The 13,649-nt window shown below is 41.0% G+C and overlaps 1 protein-coding gene, 1 long non-coding RNA gene and 1 pseudogene across 4 annotated transcripts; 1 reads left to right on the top strand and 2 right to left on the bottom strand.

Annotated features, from left to right (window-relative positions):
- The window catches only part of LOC135545403 (sideroflexin-1-like), a 36,277-nt pseudogene extending 36,260 nt beyond the window's left edge, over nt 1-17 (bottom strand).
- Nucleotides 18-2,862: 2,845 nt separating this feature from the next.
- On the bottom strand, nt 2,863-10,715 carry LOC135545494 (serine/threonine-protein phosphatase 2A catalytic subunit alpha isoform-like). 2 transcript variants are annotated; one of them, XM_064973128.1, is made up of 7 exons: nt 10,280-10,714; nt 8,815-9,024; nt 7,193-7,366; nt 5,893-5,982; nt 5,213-5,374; nt 4,649-4,767; nt 2,863-4,396 (listed from the first exon to the last, which is right to left on the bottom strand). In XM_064973128.1, the coding sequence occupies exons 1-7, from the start codon at nt 10,379-10,381 to the stop codon at nt 4,324-4,326; spliced, it is 930 nt and encodes a 309-aa protein (XP_064829200.1). In that variant the 5' UTR covers nt 10,382-10,714; the 3' UTR covers nt 2,863-4,323. The 2 variants fall into 2 exon arrangements, with proteins under 2 accessions (XP_064829200.1, XP_064829201.1); XM_064973129.1 differs by lacking the exon at nt 2,863-4,396 and having other exon boundaries at nt 4,752-4,823; nt 10,280-10,715.
- LOC135545498 (uncharacterized) lies at nt 5,911-13,499 on the top strand. 2 transcript variants are annotated; one of them, XR_010456471.1, is made up of 4 exons: nt 10,757-11,748; nt 12,853-12,898; nt 13,123-13,214; nt 13,392-13,499. It is a non-coding gene; the product is annotated as an uncharacterized LOC135545498 (long non-coding RNA). The 2 variants fall into 2 exon arrangements; XR_010456470.1 differs by lacking the exon at nt 10,757-11,748 and adding an exon at nt 5,911-5,999 and having other exon boundaries at nt 13,123-13,499.
- The last annotated feature ends 150 nt before the right edge of the window (nt 13,500-13,649 follow it).

Raw genomic sequence — 13,649 nt, 5'->3', positions numbered from 1 at the left:
ATGTGTTTTAAAGGGTATCCAGCCACTTACTAAGCTCCGGTCCTCGTCTGCCACGATCACAGCAGTCTTCTGCCAGAGACGTCCCTGAACAGCGAGCTCGTTCAACGAAGCTAATTTGACAAGTATGCATCGGCTACTCAGCACCAATAGATGCACAGCAGAGGCGCACAAAGTTCCTTTCACAATAAAATCCCAACATTAAATACATGTAAATAAGCAGACCAAAATAATATAACTATCTAGATTTTTACGGGAGTCCAAATCATAGAAATATAATATATTCTTTATCTAGCCCCAAACATGTTCATGGCCAGGTTTATCATAAATTAAAAGTTAATGGCAACTAACACTTTTCTTCCTCAGACAAGGACTTTTATTAGCAAATTATTTTTTAGGTTACTTCTGTCTGCTACTCTGTAACTAACCAAAATCTTTGAAATTGTTGCATTTATACTTTTGATGACAATAATACAATATAACTTTGAAAGTCCATTCGCCTTTTCCCCTTTGAATTGTTTAGGCCTGTCTCCATAAACTTGCTTTAGAGAATATCAGAAGCAGAATCACTGCGTTAAACACATCATCAATAGCCTTCCTATATTTGAAGCCATATAAAAGTGCACTGACACAAGACTGTGGCTTGCTCCTTCGTAGAAGAGGAAACATTACAAAGCCAACAAAAAAAGCTCTCATGCTGCGTTTACACAGGTAGCCCATTTCTGATATTTGTTCCACAAATTGGCCTTTTGACCAATCACATCAGATCATTTCACATCAGCTCTTTTCACAGAGCTGATATTGATTGGTCAAAATACAAACGAGTGAAAAAAATGATCAATCGAGGCAAAGTTGGGCTGCCTGTCTAAACGCATCTTTATACGGCCCATAACGGTCTGATACGGTATGCTAGAGTGCATGGTAGTTTATATAACTTGGCTTGTAAGTGAAATTGCCATGAATGTTTCACTTTTGGCTCGGAAAATGGGGGGGCGGGGCGGGGGGTAATGTTCAACTTCAAGGGCAGCGGAAGGAAAGCTGGCTTTGCAATAGTCAGCTCTTTTAACTCATAGCTAATGGATTGTGCAGTTGTAAATCAGTTGTAGGCTGCTGTACACTGGACCTTCGATTTTACAAAATACAAATGAAATGGAACCATAGAGAAACATGAACTAACATTATCAATCATATGTAAAATGCCCTCTAATAAACCTATCGACATTGTAATGTATCCACCGATCTTTACAGCGATTCAAATTGTAGGCCTATCTCCTGGAGATTGGACTATAGTGTAAGGGTAGTGCAACTGTACTGCCATCTAGTGGTCCGTTTTGGGAGTACATGTGACTCATTCTCACTCAGAAGTAGAACAAAGCATCAGCTGGTTAGTCATTTGTAATAGAGCCTCAGAGTGGAGGTGTCACGATACCCATAAACCTAGCGGCCAAACAAGGAAATTAGAATTTTAGAAACACTTCAAATAAGGGCTGTGTTTCGTAAAGGCTTATCCTGGTGTCCCGTTTTGATAACCGTATAAATCTCTCTCGGACAAGGTGACTTTTATCAGTATATTCGGCTGTATGTACTCTCAGATTCGAAAATGCTAATTAGCATGAAAGTAGACATCATGCTAAACAACAAATCCCTGCAAGCTCCTGCACATCATCTCTAGCTAACATCTTTGTTAACAGGTATTGTGCCAATTTAAAACTTGCACATGACAGTTAATAATTGTTCATTTAAGGAAATGTAGCCAATTTATTAATGACTAAATTTAGCTAACATTAGAATCCAGAGATTATTGCCTTTGCCTCGATTCGCAGTCTCATCCAGATCATCATGGTATTTGTAGTTCTTTATGATAGCCACATTAGCGTTTAATTTGTTGAGGGGTAAATACAGGCGAAAATATTGATATTTGTTGATAAGTCACCTTGTCCTACATATATTTACAGTTATCAAAACATCACCCCAGGGTAAGCCTACATGTAACGCAGTCCTTATTTGAGGTGATTCTAAAATCCCCTATGGGAAAAATGAATGGTGGAAAAACAATTGGAACCATTTACTTGTTTGAATGCTAGGTTTGATATGTATTATGACTCATCCTCTTTAGAAGTGACATTACATGCTGACCAGACCTTTCGCGCACGTGTGTCCACCTCACGTGCATGTTGATTTTGTCCACCCACACCAGACGCGATCAGGACATGCAGGTTGAAATATCAAAACGAACTCTGAACCAACTATATTAATTTGAGGACAGGTCAAAAAGCAGTAAAACATTTGATTTATTAATACACAGATAAAAGGGTCAAGTGAGTTTGTTTCTAGTAATTTCTCCTCCTCCAGGGTTCTTCTTTGGACTTTATATGGCGGTTGGCAACCAACTTTAAGATGCATTACCACCAACTGGACTGGAGTTTGGACAACCGAGATCCCAGTTGTCTTGAAAGCACAATTATACAAATTAGTGCAACATCACAGGGCAGACAATTTTGCATGACAGAATCTGGGTCCTGTTCAAATACACATGTATTCTCTTCCCCTGCATTCCTAGGGACTCCTAAGTGGCATAGGACACTGCCGAACCTGGTTCATAAGGCAGGCTGTATCACATCCAGCCGTGATTGTGAGTCCAATAGGGCGGCGCACAAATTGGCCCAGCGTCGTCTGGGTTTGGCCGGAGTAGGCCATCATTGTAAATGAGAATTTGTTGTTAAGTGACCTGCCTAGTTAAATAAAATAAAAACTAGGGATCAAGGGACAACTTCTGAGAGTCGAAGGTCACATTTTCAGCCATGCGGAAGTTAGATCAAAAAGAATGCCTGTAAATTGGGAAATTAAACCACACAGGACAAAGCAAAGGAGCAACTTCAATCTTTATTGTATAGCAGAGACGTATCTACTAAACAAAAAATATAAAGGCAACATGCAACAATTTTAAAGATTTTGCTGAGTTACAGTTCATAAGGAAATCAGTCAATTGAAATAATTAATTAGGCCCTAATCTATGGATCTCACGACTGTTCGGGGATGCAGCCATGATTGGACCTGCGAGGGCATAGGTCCACCCACTTGGGAGCCAGGCTCAGCCTATCAGGATGTTTTCCCCACAAAAGTGATTACAGACAGAAATCCTCAGCACCCCTCCCTGACAATCCCGCAGGTGAAGAAGCCGGATGCGGAAGGCCTGGATTGGCGCGGTAACAAGGCCGGTTGGACGTACTGCCAAATTCTCTGAGGCAGTTTACGGCAGAGAAGTGGACATTCCTGCATTCATCATGCCAAATGCACACGCACTCAAAACTTGAGACATCTGTGGCATTGTGTTATGACATAACTGTGGCCGTTTGTCCCGAGCACAAAGTGCATCTGTAATGATCATGCTGTTTAATATGCCACACCTGTCAGGTGGATGGGTTATCTCAACCTTGGACAAAATGTGCACAACATTTGAGAAGGTTTTTGTGCATATGGAACATTTCTGGGACATTTTATTTCAGCTCATGAAACATGGGACCAGCACTTAACATATGTTGCGTTTATATTTTTGTTCAGTGTATAACAAGGGATATAATTTTGTACATGTTTCCTAACTGAAATAGATGTCAGTCACAGTGACTGGTGAGTGACAGAAACTATTTTCTGGGGGTGAAATATAAAACAGAATGCTGTAGTTTGTCAGTGTCATGTGATAAAAAATTAAATACAAAAGTGCAAACAAAGAATTAAATTCCACCCAACCCTGAAAACAAGTGATTTAAATTCACACACACAAAAAAAAGCCATTGAATTTCTGTTTGAAACAATGTCACAACATATCATGTTTACCGCAAACGTCCAGTTTGAGGCCATGCCGAGTTTAGTTCTGGCAAACCATTCTATATCTTAATTACGCTCCTAACACAAGGGTTACATTTAAGCATTCATCTCAGCAGATGCATTCATTCAAAGCAGATATTTTACCTGACAAAACCAGCAGGTACTGTGAGTCTGGCTCCTTCCAAAATGGCACCCTTTTAACTATACATATATATTGTAGTCTTTATAATGAAGAATCCTTTTCAGAGACATAAATACAACATGCAGAGAGAGAGAGTAGGAAGTGGACTGTGGTGGGTGTAGGCTGTGTGGTCTTCTTTAAAGTTGAATCAGAATTCCCCCCCCTCACCATTTTTGCATTGTGAAATTATGGCACACATTTTGGTCCATGGATGCTGAATTTGTCACAACTCTATACCGATGGTCGGTTGCTCCCTTTTCCCCACCTTCTCCTTCACATTGACTAAGAAGATTCTACTGCTTTACACGCATTGCAATCTTTTACAGGAAGTAGTCAGGAGTACGGCGAGTCACATGGGGCTCTCCTCTGCGAGGGGCGGGGTCAAACTGAAGGCTGGACCGGAAACAAAGACAGTCACTTTTATATCTGATATGACACCTTGGAGCCATTTTAGATCTAAATTAGAGGGTTTGTTCCATTTCAAGACAAGGAAGCTTCCTAAGTCCTTTATATACACTCATAACAATTTCCAATGTTTGGAGTTTTACAATAAAGCTACAAGTAAAAGCATTTTTAACTGGGATTTTATTCTGAAGTGAATTCGTACATTTTTTTAAGTTAACACATTCTGGAGTGAATACTTACAAGGAGTACTTGAGTGTATCATCCAGCTCCATGATGGCGGCCTGGTTTCCACAGCGATAGCAGTAATTGGGTGCACTGAAGATAGTCACTACGTTACGGTCATGGCACCAGTTATAACCCTGTCAAAAACAAACACTCAGGAAACCAGAGGTACATCATGGCACCAGTTATAACCCTGTCAAAAACAAACATTCAGGAAATCTAGGAACAAGACACAAAGTGCAAGTCTTGCAAAACTAACACATTACATCATGCAAACAGGACAAAGTAAACATTTTGGTTAAAAAAAATATATATAATTCGCAGAATTTTAAATAAGTATGGACATCTTAGGACAAGGATAGTCAAAACAGTTATGCTGTGGATCTTTGAACGCACGGCTTGATAAATGACCATGTACTGAAGGGATTGGGTATATTGTCACATTTCATTATGAAGAAACAGGAGAATACCAGCACACTGGTTTGTCTGTTTAAACGTAGCAGTGACTCTGACCACGGCCCATCCCTCATCAGGCTAACTGGTGTACATCATGTCCTTAGAGGATGAAACATGCCAATGTACCTCCATGACCAGCTGGTGAGCTCTGGAGACCAGGGTGAGTCCGTTAGCATGGTTGAAGGTCTCTGAGATGTCCTGTCCAAAGGTGTAGCCGGCACCGCGGGGAGAGATGCCCCAGCCGCCACGGTCATCGGGGTCTGACCACAGCAGGTCACACATCGGACCCTGGGGGAGGGAGACGGTGGCCATGTTATTAAATTCAACAATACTGTGAACACTACATTATGTAAATAAGGTGGCCATATTGGCGAGGTCAGGCTACAACACTTGGAGCGTCACCGCACGATGTGATGTCATCGAAGGCGTTTTGTCTGTGCATACGACAACGGAGATGAGTAGTGACTGGTTGGATGGTTTACAGATTAACCCTCTGATAAACAACGGTCAGGGCTTACAGACTCCAGTGGATCAATACCCACACTGGCATACTGTGACACGCTAAACAACTGGAGACGCTTCACTCAACATGAACAAAACAGGGGTCTCCTGGCCAGAGGCAAAAGCCCTCACACAGAAGTGAGCGAGGTGGAGAGCATGGTGGACTCCCCTATGCTCCCAATGGGGACCAAGAGGTTTAAGTCAAGTGAGTCAATACTATGAAACTAAATATTCGGCATGTATTCTAACTAGCATGGTAGTATGAGGATTGGACGTCGTTTCTAGGAACGTGGAAGTGAGCTGACCTCATGAGGAACTTCCTGTAAGCGATCCAGCGCTCTGATGTGTTCCAGTGTGTCTATAGAGGGGGACAGTCCACCGTGGAGACAGAAGATCTGCAGAGGAACAACAGGTCAGGACATTTCCATTTAAAACATGTTGTAATTGGTAGAACAAAGCAATCATTTAGGTTTACATTTCCATCTAAAACATCTTGGCCAGGTCGCAGTTGTAAATGAGAACTCGCTCTCAACTAGCATACCTGGTTAAATAAAGGTGAAATAAATAATTAAATACAAAATAAATTGTGTTACTGTTAAAAACTAAATCAGTAACAGACGCATGTGAACATTGTGTTATGTCACAATTACTTTTAAGACCTGTACTGAACAGCACATGGCTGCTAAATTGTATGGCTATGTAATAACATATAGTGGTACAGAGTCCACTGCCACTACCTCGATTTTCAATTGAAGAGCAAACTGAAGGAGGAGATTCAGCTCCACGTGGGAGGACAATAGAATTCAATTAAAAAATGTTTTTTTTTTAAAAAAAAAAAACGTATTTATTGCAAAAAGTAGAACCAACACGTTTTGGCTTCTGGCCTTCGTCGGAAAAGCGTTGGTTCTACTTTTTGCAACAAATAAGCTTTTTTTTTATTGAATGTTGTCGTCCTCCCAAGTGTTGCTGAATCTCCTCTCTCCTTCATAACAGTGATACTAATAATACAGGAGTTTTATATAGAACTCTTCAAGGACCCAAACAAAGACACTTGTGTAATACTTCCACTAATAAGTAAATATGTGATACATTAAAGCTGCAACATAACTTCTTGGGCGACCCGACCCTAATTCACATAGAAACGTGAGTTATAGATCTCACTGAAACCAAGTCGAAGAAGTGGTAGATCTGTTCTATGTGCTCAATTTCTACTCTTCCTGAACTTAAGTTTCGCTTTAGTGTCTTTTACTACTGAACGGCCGGGATTGGGAGTCACATCGGGCGGTGCACAATTGGCCCAGCGTCGTCCGGGTTTGGCTGTCATTGTAAAATAAGAATTTGTTCCTAACCGACTTGCCTAGTTAAATAAAGGTTAAATACATTTTTTTTTTTACTTTAGTTTTGTACACCAGCATCAAATAGCTGAAAATAAAACATTTATGTAAAATATATTTCACAGTGGATTAGACGGTACAATGATTCTCTACACAACGACTGCTGGTTTTGTCAAATAAACTGAAATTAGGCAAAAATACTATAATTTTAGCAACCAGGAAATGACAGAGCCATTTCTGCATAATGCACCTGTAACAACTAATATCTCACCTGGTTATCTACCAGGGCAGTCAGGGGCAGGTAGTCGAATAAGTCTGTGAAGTACTTCCAGACGTTGGCGTTTCCGTATTTCCTTAAACACTCGTCGTAGAAGCCGTACACCTGGGTGATCTGTCTGCTCTCGTGGTTCCCTCGGAGGATTGTGATTCGCTCACGGTACCTCACCTGAAAAACTGGAATTATTAACACATCTCTGGATGGGACAACAAGTGCATAACACACATTACATTCACAGCGACTGCACATTCTGTGTTTGAGTCAACCCAGAGATAGTTTAAGGTCGATCATGACATTTACAGTAGCAGCAATAAATCTATTCCCGTGTTATATATCAGTAGGCTGTCCTGTCCTCCATGTAAACCTACTGACCTCCTCTAGCCGTTTTGAGTTTAACCTTGTTGCTGTTTTTCCACGCGCAAAATAAAATAATTAAGCAATATCAGAGAGGAATCGGCCAAAGCTACTTCAGAGTACACGAACACAGGGATGGGAAGCTTGCGGCCTACGGGCATTTTGTTAGCCAGCGGATCAACCCCCCCAATTAAATGTAAATACATTTTCTTTTTTTAGGACCTCAAATCGGGGTCTGAACTTACTGTTGAGAATTACAAATGGGAGAATACAAGACGCAATTTCAAAATATGGCTGTACATCAGCAGTTTCTCTCTAGTTCCCTAACAGTCACTGACAGTCACTCAATTAACCCACGTCAGCTAAAAATGTTGATCGGTAAGTTAGCCTAGCCAGCTATCTAAACTTGCAATAATCACGGTAGAATTACCGACGGGTAACATTGATTTTGTTGGTCACTATCACTCCGATATATCGAAAACTGCAAACATTTCTGTCCACCCTATGGCAAAATTTGTAGATTTGCAGGAAGTTAGCTGCAAAACTGCTAATGATTCTCTCTGCCTCATGGCATACTGAATAGAATTGCATGAAATTATAAAATTGCTAAATCTTCTCTCCACCCCATGGCAAAATGTGTAGAATTTCAGCAAACTTAATTGAAAACGGCAACATTTTCTCTACACGTATAGTGGAGAATTGCAGGAAATGTCTCTCCATTGTCAAGAGGGGAGCCGCGGAAAAGTTTCTCGCAACATGTTACTTAGGGTCTCTGAAAGGCTAGGGCCGACTCTGACCGCATGTGTGGCTATGGATGTGGGTATATGCAGACCTGCAAACTACTGCTTGCCTGGCTACCCAAACGCTATGCCCACGGAGTTTTCCTCTGCAATGGGTCAGAGTACCTCTACAACGATTTCTAGAACGGACAAAACATTCTAACTGTTCTAATTGGTCCCAGAAACCGATGGGTTGTTGCCAGAACACAAGTGGGTAAAGTGGAGGTTTGAAAATATATCATTGGTTTTGCGACTGATTGGTTAGAGAGGATCCAATCGCTGATTACTTAAGTTTTATACAACACTTCTCATTTTGACCTCACCACAAGCGATTTTAATTATGGCAGCGAAATAATTCCGTTTGTGTCGTCAGTCAAGGCCACTGCGGCCCCTTGTGGTGAAATTTGATTTTTTTTTTTTTTTTTTGGGGGGGGGGCCTTATTAAAATTGCACATCCCTGCTCTAAAACATTTGGCTGTTTACCTTGAGAGATACCAGGAGGCTGACTGTCTCTACAGAGTAGTAGCCCCTGTCCACATAGTCTCCCATGAAGAGGTAGTTGGTGTCCGGAGACTTCCCTCCGATTTTAAACAGCTCCACCAAGTCATGGAACTGTCCGTGGACATCTCCGCACACGGTGACCGGACATCTCACCTCCTGCACATTAGACTCCTTCGTCAGGATCTCTTTGGCCTGGAAAGGAGGAGGAGATGAGAAAAGAGTTTGGGTTTAGGGATTTAGTTAGAGGATGGGTGAAATCTGGGATACAGAGCGAGAGTTCGGATGTTATTTCTTGTTTAAGTATTTAACCTCTACGGATTCGGTGACACCCCCCCCCCCACCTCGGGAAGGTTGAGCTAACGTCTGCTAATGTGATTAGCATGAGGTTGTAAGTAACGTGAACATTTCCCAGGACATGGGCAGAAAGCTTAACTTCTTGTTAATCTAAATTGCACTCTCCAATTTACAGTAACTATTACAGTGAAATAATCCCATGCTATTGTTTGAGGAGAGTGCACAGTTACAAACTTGAAAATGTATCAATAAACCAATATGGTACATTTGGGCAGAATTGATTCAACATTTTGAAGAGAAATGCAATGGTTCATTGGATCAGTATAAAATGAGGCACATACACTGCTCCCATCTAGTAGCCAAAATGTAAATTGCGCCAAAACTGGAATAAATACAGTGGCTTTTCTCTTGCATTTGAAAAGATGGAACAAAACACGCATGTTTTTTCTTTGTATTATCTTTTACCAGATCTAATGTGATACTCTCCTATATTATTATACTCTCCTATATTATTATACTCTCCTATATTATTATACTCTCCTATATTATTATACTCTCCTATATTATTATACTCTCCTATATTATTATACTCTCCTATATTATTATACTCTCCCACAAACTTCAAAGTGTTTCCTTTCAAATGGTATCAAGAATATGCATATCATTGCATCAAGGTCCTGAGCTACAGGCAGTTACATTTCGGTATGTCATTTTAGGACGAAAATTAAAAATCAAGAGTCCGATCCTTAGCTTTAGTGGCTGATACCCAAGCGGCACATTTTGGAATTAAACTGTAACGAGTCAGAGCGGAATGTAAGAACAGCAAGAATATCAAACTGACATTTTAAAAAACATTAATAAAAAAATATAATCAATGCTCCTTAAATCCTGCAAGTAAACTACGGTACTGCCAATGTATGTCTGACAACTCCAAAGTGAATGCAATGGCAATATGCAGCCCCGCCGCCATTTTCAGAATAATGTAACTCGCCTGAGCATACAACAGTCGGTGGAGAAATTTACCGTGCTCGGACCAATGATCAAATTAAAACAGTTGTTTAACAGTTAGCTAATGCTCGCTGTCTAACATAGCCGGCAAACTAGCTTAGCTAAGGGCATGCAAGATCACACAAATTAAATAGGCTAAAATTACCTTCTCGCAAAGGGCTTTCACTTGGTTTTCCGAGAGCTGCTTGCATTCGCCGAGTTGCTCAATCCACCCATCCAATTCCTTAGTGAATGACTTGTCGTCCATGTCTGGTTATATTTCAGCTTGCTAGTTAGGTTGAAAACCTATTGAAAACTAGTTTAGCTAATGCGTTCTCGTCATTCGCACTCGTTTTGCTTTCGACGAAAATGAATGCACGATCTTGCTAGGTTACAGACTGTTTTAAATTGGTTCAAACCATCGGCACTAGCTAACTACTTGTTAAAAATAAGCGATGCATGTACCTCAAGCGTATGTAAATATGAAAAAGCTAAAGAAATGCGTGGTGCAGTTGCAGAAAACTGTCTCTGTATGAAATTCCGTGGACCCAACCCAGCTTCTTTCCCGAGCGACAATCAATGAGGGAGTTCTATTACACTGATCCGGGCAATGGTCTGACGTTATCGGGAGGAGCGCCCAGAATCGTCCAGAAACATTTATTTATTTTCCATAAAATAAATGTTAGAATTTTCAAACTAGGATTGGAAAGCTTTTTTTATCACCTTTGCATGTGGAAACGCAGAATCCTACTCATCACATTTATTTAACTAGGCAAGTTAGTTAAGACTTGTTTTACAATAACGGCCTTCACCGCCTAACCCGAACAACGCTGGGCAAATAGTGCGCCGCTCAATGGTATTCCCGCTCACGACCGGCTGTGACACACCCCGGGATCGAACCAGAGTTTGCATTGACACCCCACTGAGATGCAGTGCCTTTGACCGCTGCGCCACTCGGGCGAGTAGTTTCGTCACTTTTGTTTTGAGCCGACTTCTCAGGCCAGAGCTGGGCACCTACCTGGCTCACGTTCGTGAGGCAGCACAGTTCTAGAACTATGCATTCACTTTTCACCCGATTAAAATTTCTCCCATCGGAGTCAGATAAACGAACCACCCTGGTCTTGCTGCATTTACTTGTCCGATGGACTTCACTGGCCCCCTTAATCTGGGCTTTTCTGCCATCGTGTGGTTACGAATGGGAACTAAATTGTGCTCTCGGTATCAAAATAATAAACCTATCAAAATAAATTCCATGAATATTGTGGAAAATAGTGTAAATAGATATACTGCTAATCAAATGCTTTAGGACTACTGTACATTCACAGTGAATAAATACAGTGGACTGGCTGGATTCAAGAACAACTATACAGAATTTGAGGCGGCTCATCAGGTTTATGACACACGCATGCGCATTGAGTTTCATCCCAGACAGCAGTGGGATATCATGGTTTGTGCAATAATGAATCCTTGGTACATCCCAAGGATGTTAGCTTATTGAAGTTGACATTTAAAATGGTTAAGGTAAGGTTTATGGTAAGTGTATGGGTTAAGGTTTATGGTATGGACGTCCCAAGGATTCCATATACCACTAACCATGAGAAAATGGAAGCAACATTCAGGCATGGATGACATCAGGTAAGACATTAGGTATTTAACATTTATTTTCTGTTGTAAAATAACATAGTTAGCTGAACCTCTTCACCTAAACCCTAGGTACATAGGCACTGAATGCAGTTCGCGTCCACGATTATTTGTGTTTTGACCAGTCATTGGTTTTGACAGACGCAGTACGAAAATGAATTGAATGAATGATGAAGCTTGATGGGAAGTCACTCTGAAAATATAGTTTACTAACCTGTCAATTACTTCAAACTGTAAGAAGTTAAGCTACCTTTAAGAAAAAATATAGTTTACTGCAATAAGTTACTTTGAAAAAGTAGTTCACTGCATCCAAACAATAAGTCAAAAGTGATCATATCTAAATCTAAAATGTAATTGATTACAAATTGCAAGAACATATCGCTCAGGAGTCGGATGTTTACACAATGTGTATTTTAGCCTATTTAAAAACGACAACTATGTCGGATGCCAGTGTTGTTCCCGAAAAAAAGCCCTGACAGAATTCTCCCCTCTACATTTCACTGATCTTAGAAGCAGAAAGCCTTGCTGAAATTAAACGCAGCCTAGCGTGATTATTGACAGCTGCCTTGAAAAACACAAATAAAACATGCTTTCTGCTTCTAAGATCAGTAAAATGTAGACTAAACTGACAACGGAGTGAAGAGCAGAAATCTCAACTACCAAGCAAGTCGCAGCAATGAAGATTTGAGTGTGTGCGCGTTCGAAGGGGTGTGAGAATTCTGGCAGGGGGGAGATTTTCGGCACAACACTAGAAAAAAATGAATATCTTGCCTACTTCACCCATATTTGATTTGATTTTAGCAAAAAAAAGTAGTGTGTAGCTCCAGTAGTTAGCTACACCATTACATTGCAAAAAAAAAAGTAATTCACTACTGAAAACACTACCAAGATTTGAATTTGGTTCAACTACCACCAAGCTTCTGCAAAATGTAGTTAAATTACTAGTTGAACTACTTGTAGTTCACTACTCACCCACACTGATAACAACCAACACTTCTACAGTTACTGGGTTTCTACACCTAGTTTCTCACTTGCTGTCACTGGAAGCTAAATCAACGGCAGTTTTATCCAAGCAATGCTCTCTCTCTCTTCTCGCAGGACCGTCAGTTCAGCACTTCGCTGACCAGGCAAGTTTCTGGTCACGGTAAGCAAAGCAGGACATACAAGCTACTGGAAGGGCTCAACATTCCACAACAATTATGCAATGACGACTGACGACTTGAGAACAATATTATCAAACACAGGCGTCTAGTCTAAAGATGTAGCCGTCACAGTCAAAAATAGGCAAAATATCTCAATATAATCCTGAAACTTCTAATGGGTGCAATGCTTTACCCTCTCTGCAGCCTGTTTATCTCTCCCATCCAGGTGTATGGAGTTGAGGGTCGCTATGCCTCTGCTCTCTTCTCAGCAGCCAGCCAGCAGACCGGATCAAGTGGATAAGGAGCTGATCAGTGTTTGTAAATCAGTCCCATTCATTTCCAACACACACACACACACACACACACGGGAACCACTGACCGTCATCTGTCCCATGAACCTGGATGCCTTTCTCTTTCAGATGACCCGGTTTCAGACCTGGTATCCAGCTACTGCCCCATAGCTATACTAAACAGGCTTTATTTCTGTTTCTCCAGGCCCTAGTCAAGGACCCCAAGCTATCTGGCATCATGGTGAATCCCCATGTTAAACGCAGTATCAAAGAGCACACCTTCACTGATGTCATGACCATCATCATCAACGTCCTCAGTGGGTAGCCAGCTTTATGTCACCTGTCTCGACAGACGGGTGAAAGAAAGATGGTGTTACAAAAGTTGTGTGTAATAACCGCGTAATGTGTAATAGTTGTCTTGTGTGTTGTTTATGTGCCTGTGTCTGAGGCCCTGATGTAGCCC

The sequence above is a fragment of the Oncorhynchus masou genome, chromosome 9 (genome assembly GCF_036934945.1).
Source record: "Oncorhynchus masou masou isolate Uvic2021 chromosome 9, UVic_Omas_1.1, whole genome shotgun sequence".
In the NCBI taxonomy this organism is placed as follows: Eukaryota; Metazoa; Chordata; class Actinopteri; order Salmoniformes; family Salmonidae; genus Oncorhynchus; species Oncorhynchus masou.
This window is presented reverse-complemented; position numbering and strand designations above follow the sequence as displayed.

Coding starts and splice junctions, on each gene's coding strand:
- LOC135545494 (XM_064973128.1), bottom strand. CDS start 10,381: ATGGACGACAAGTCATTCACTAAGGAATTGGATGGGTGGATTGAGCAA. Junction 7,367..8,814: donor GCCTCCTGGTATCTCTCAAG/GTAAACAGCCAA, acceptor CCAGTTTTTCAG/GTGAGGTACCGTGAGCGAAT. Junction 4,768..5,212: donor CTCACCAGCTGGTCATGGAG/GTACATTGGCAT, acceptor TGTTTTTGACAG/GGTTATAACTGGTGCCATGA.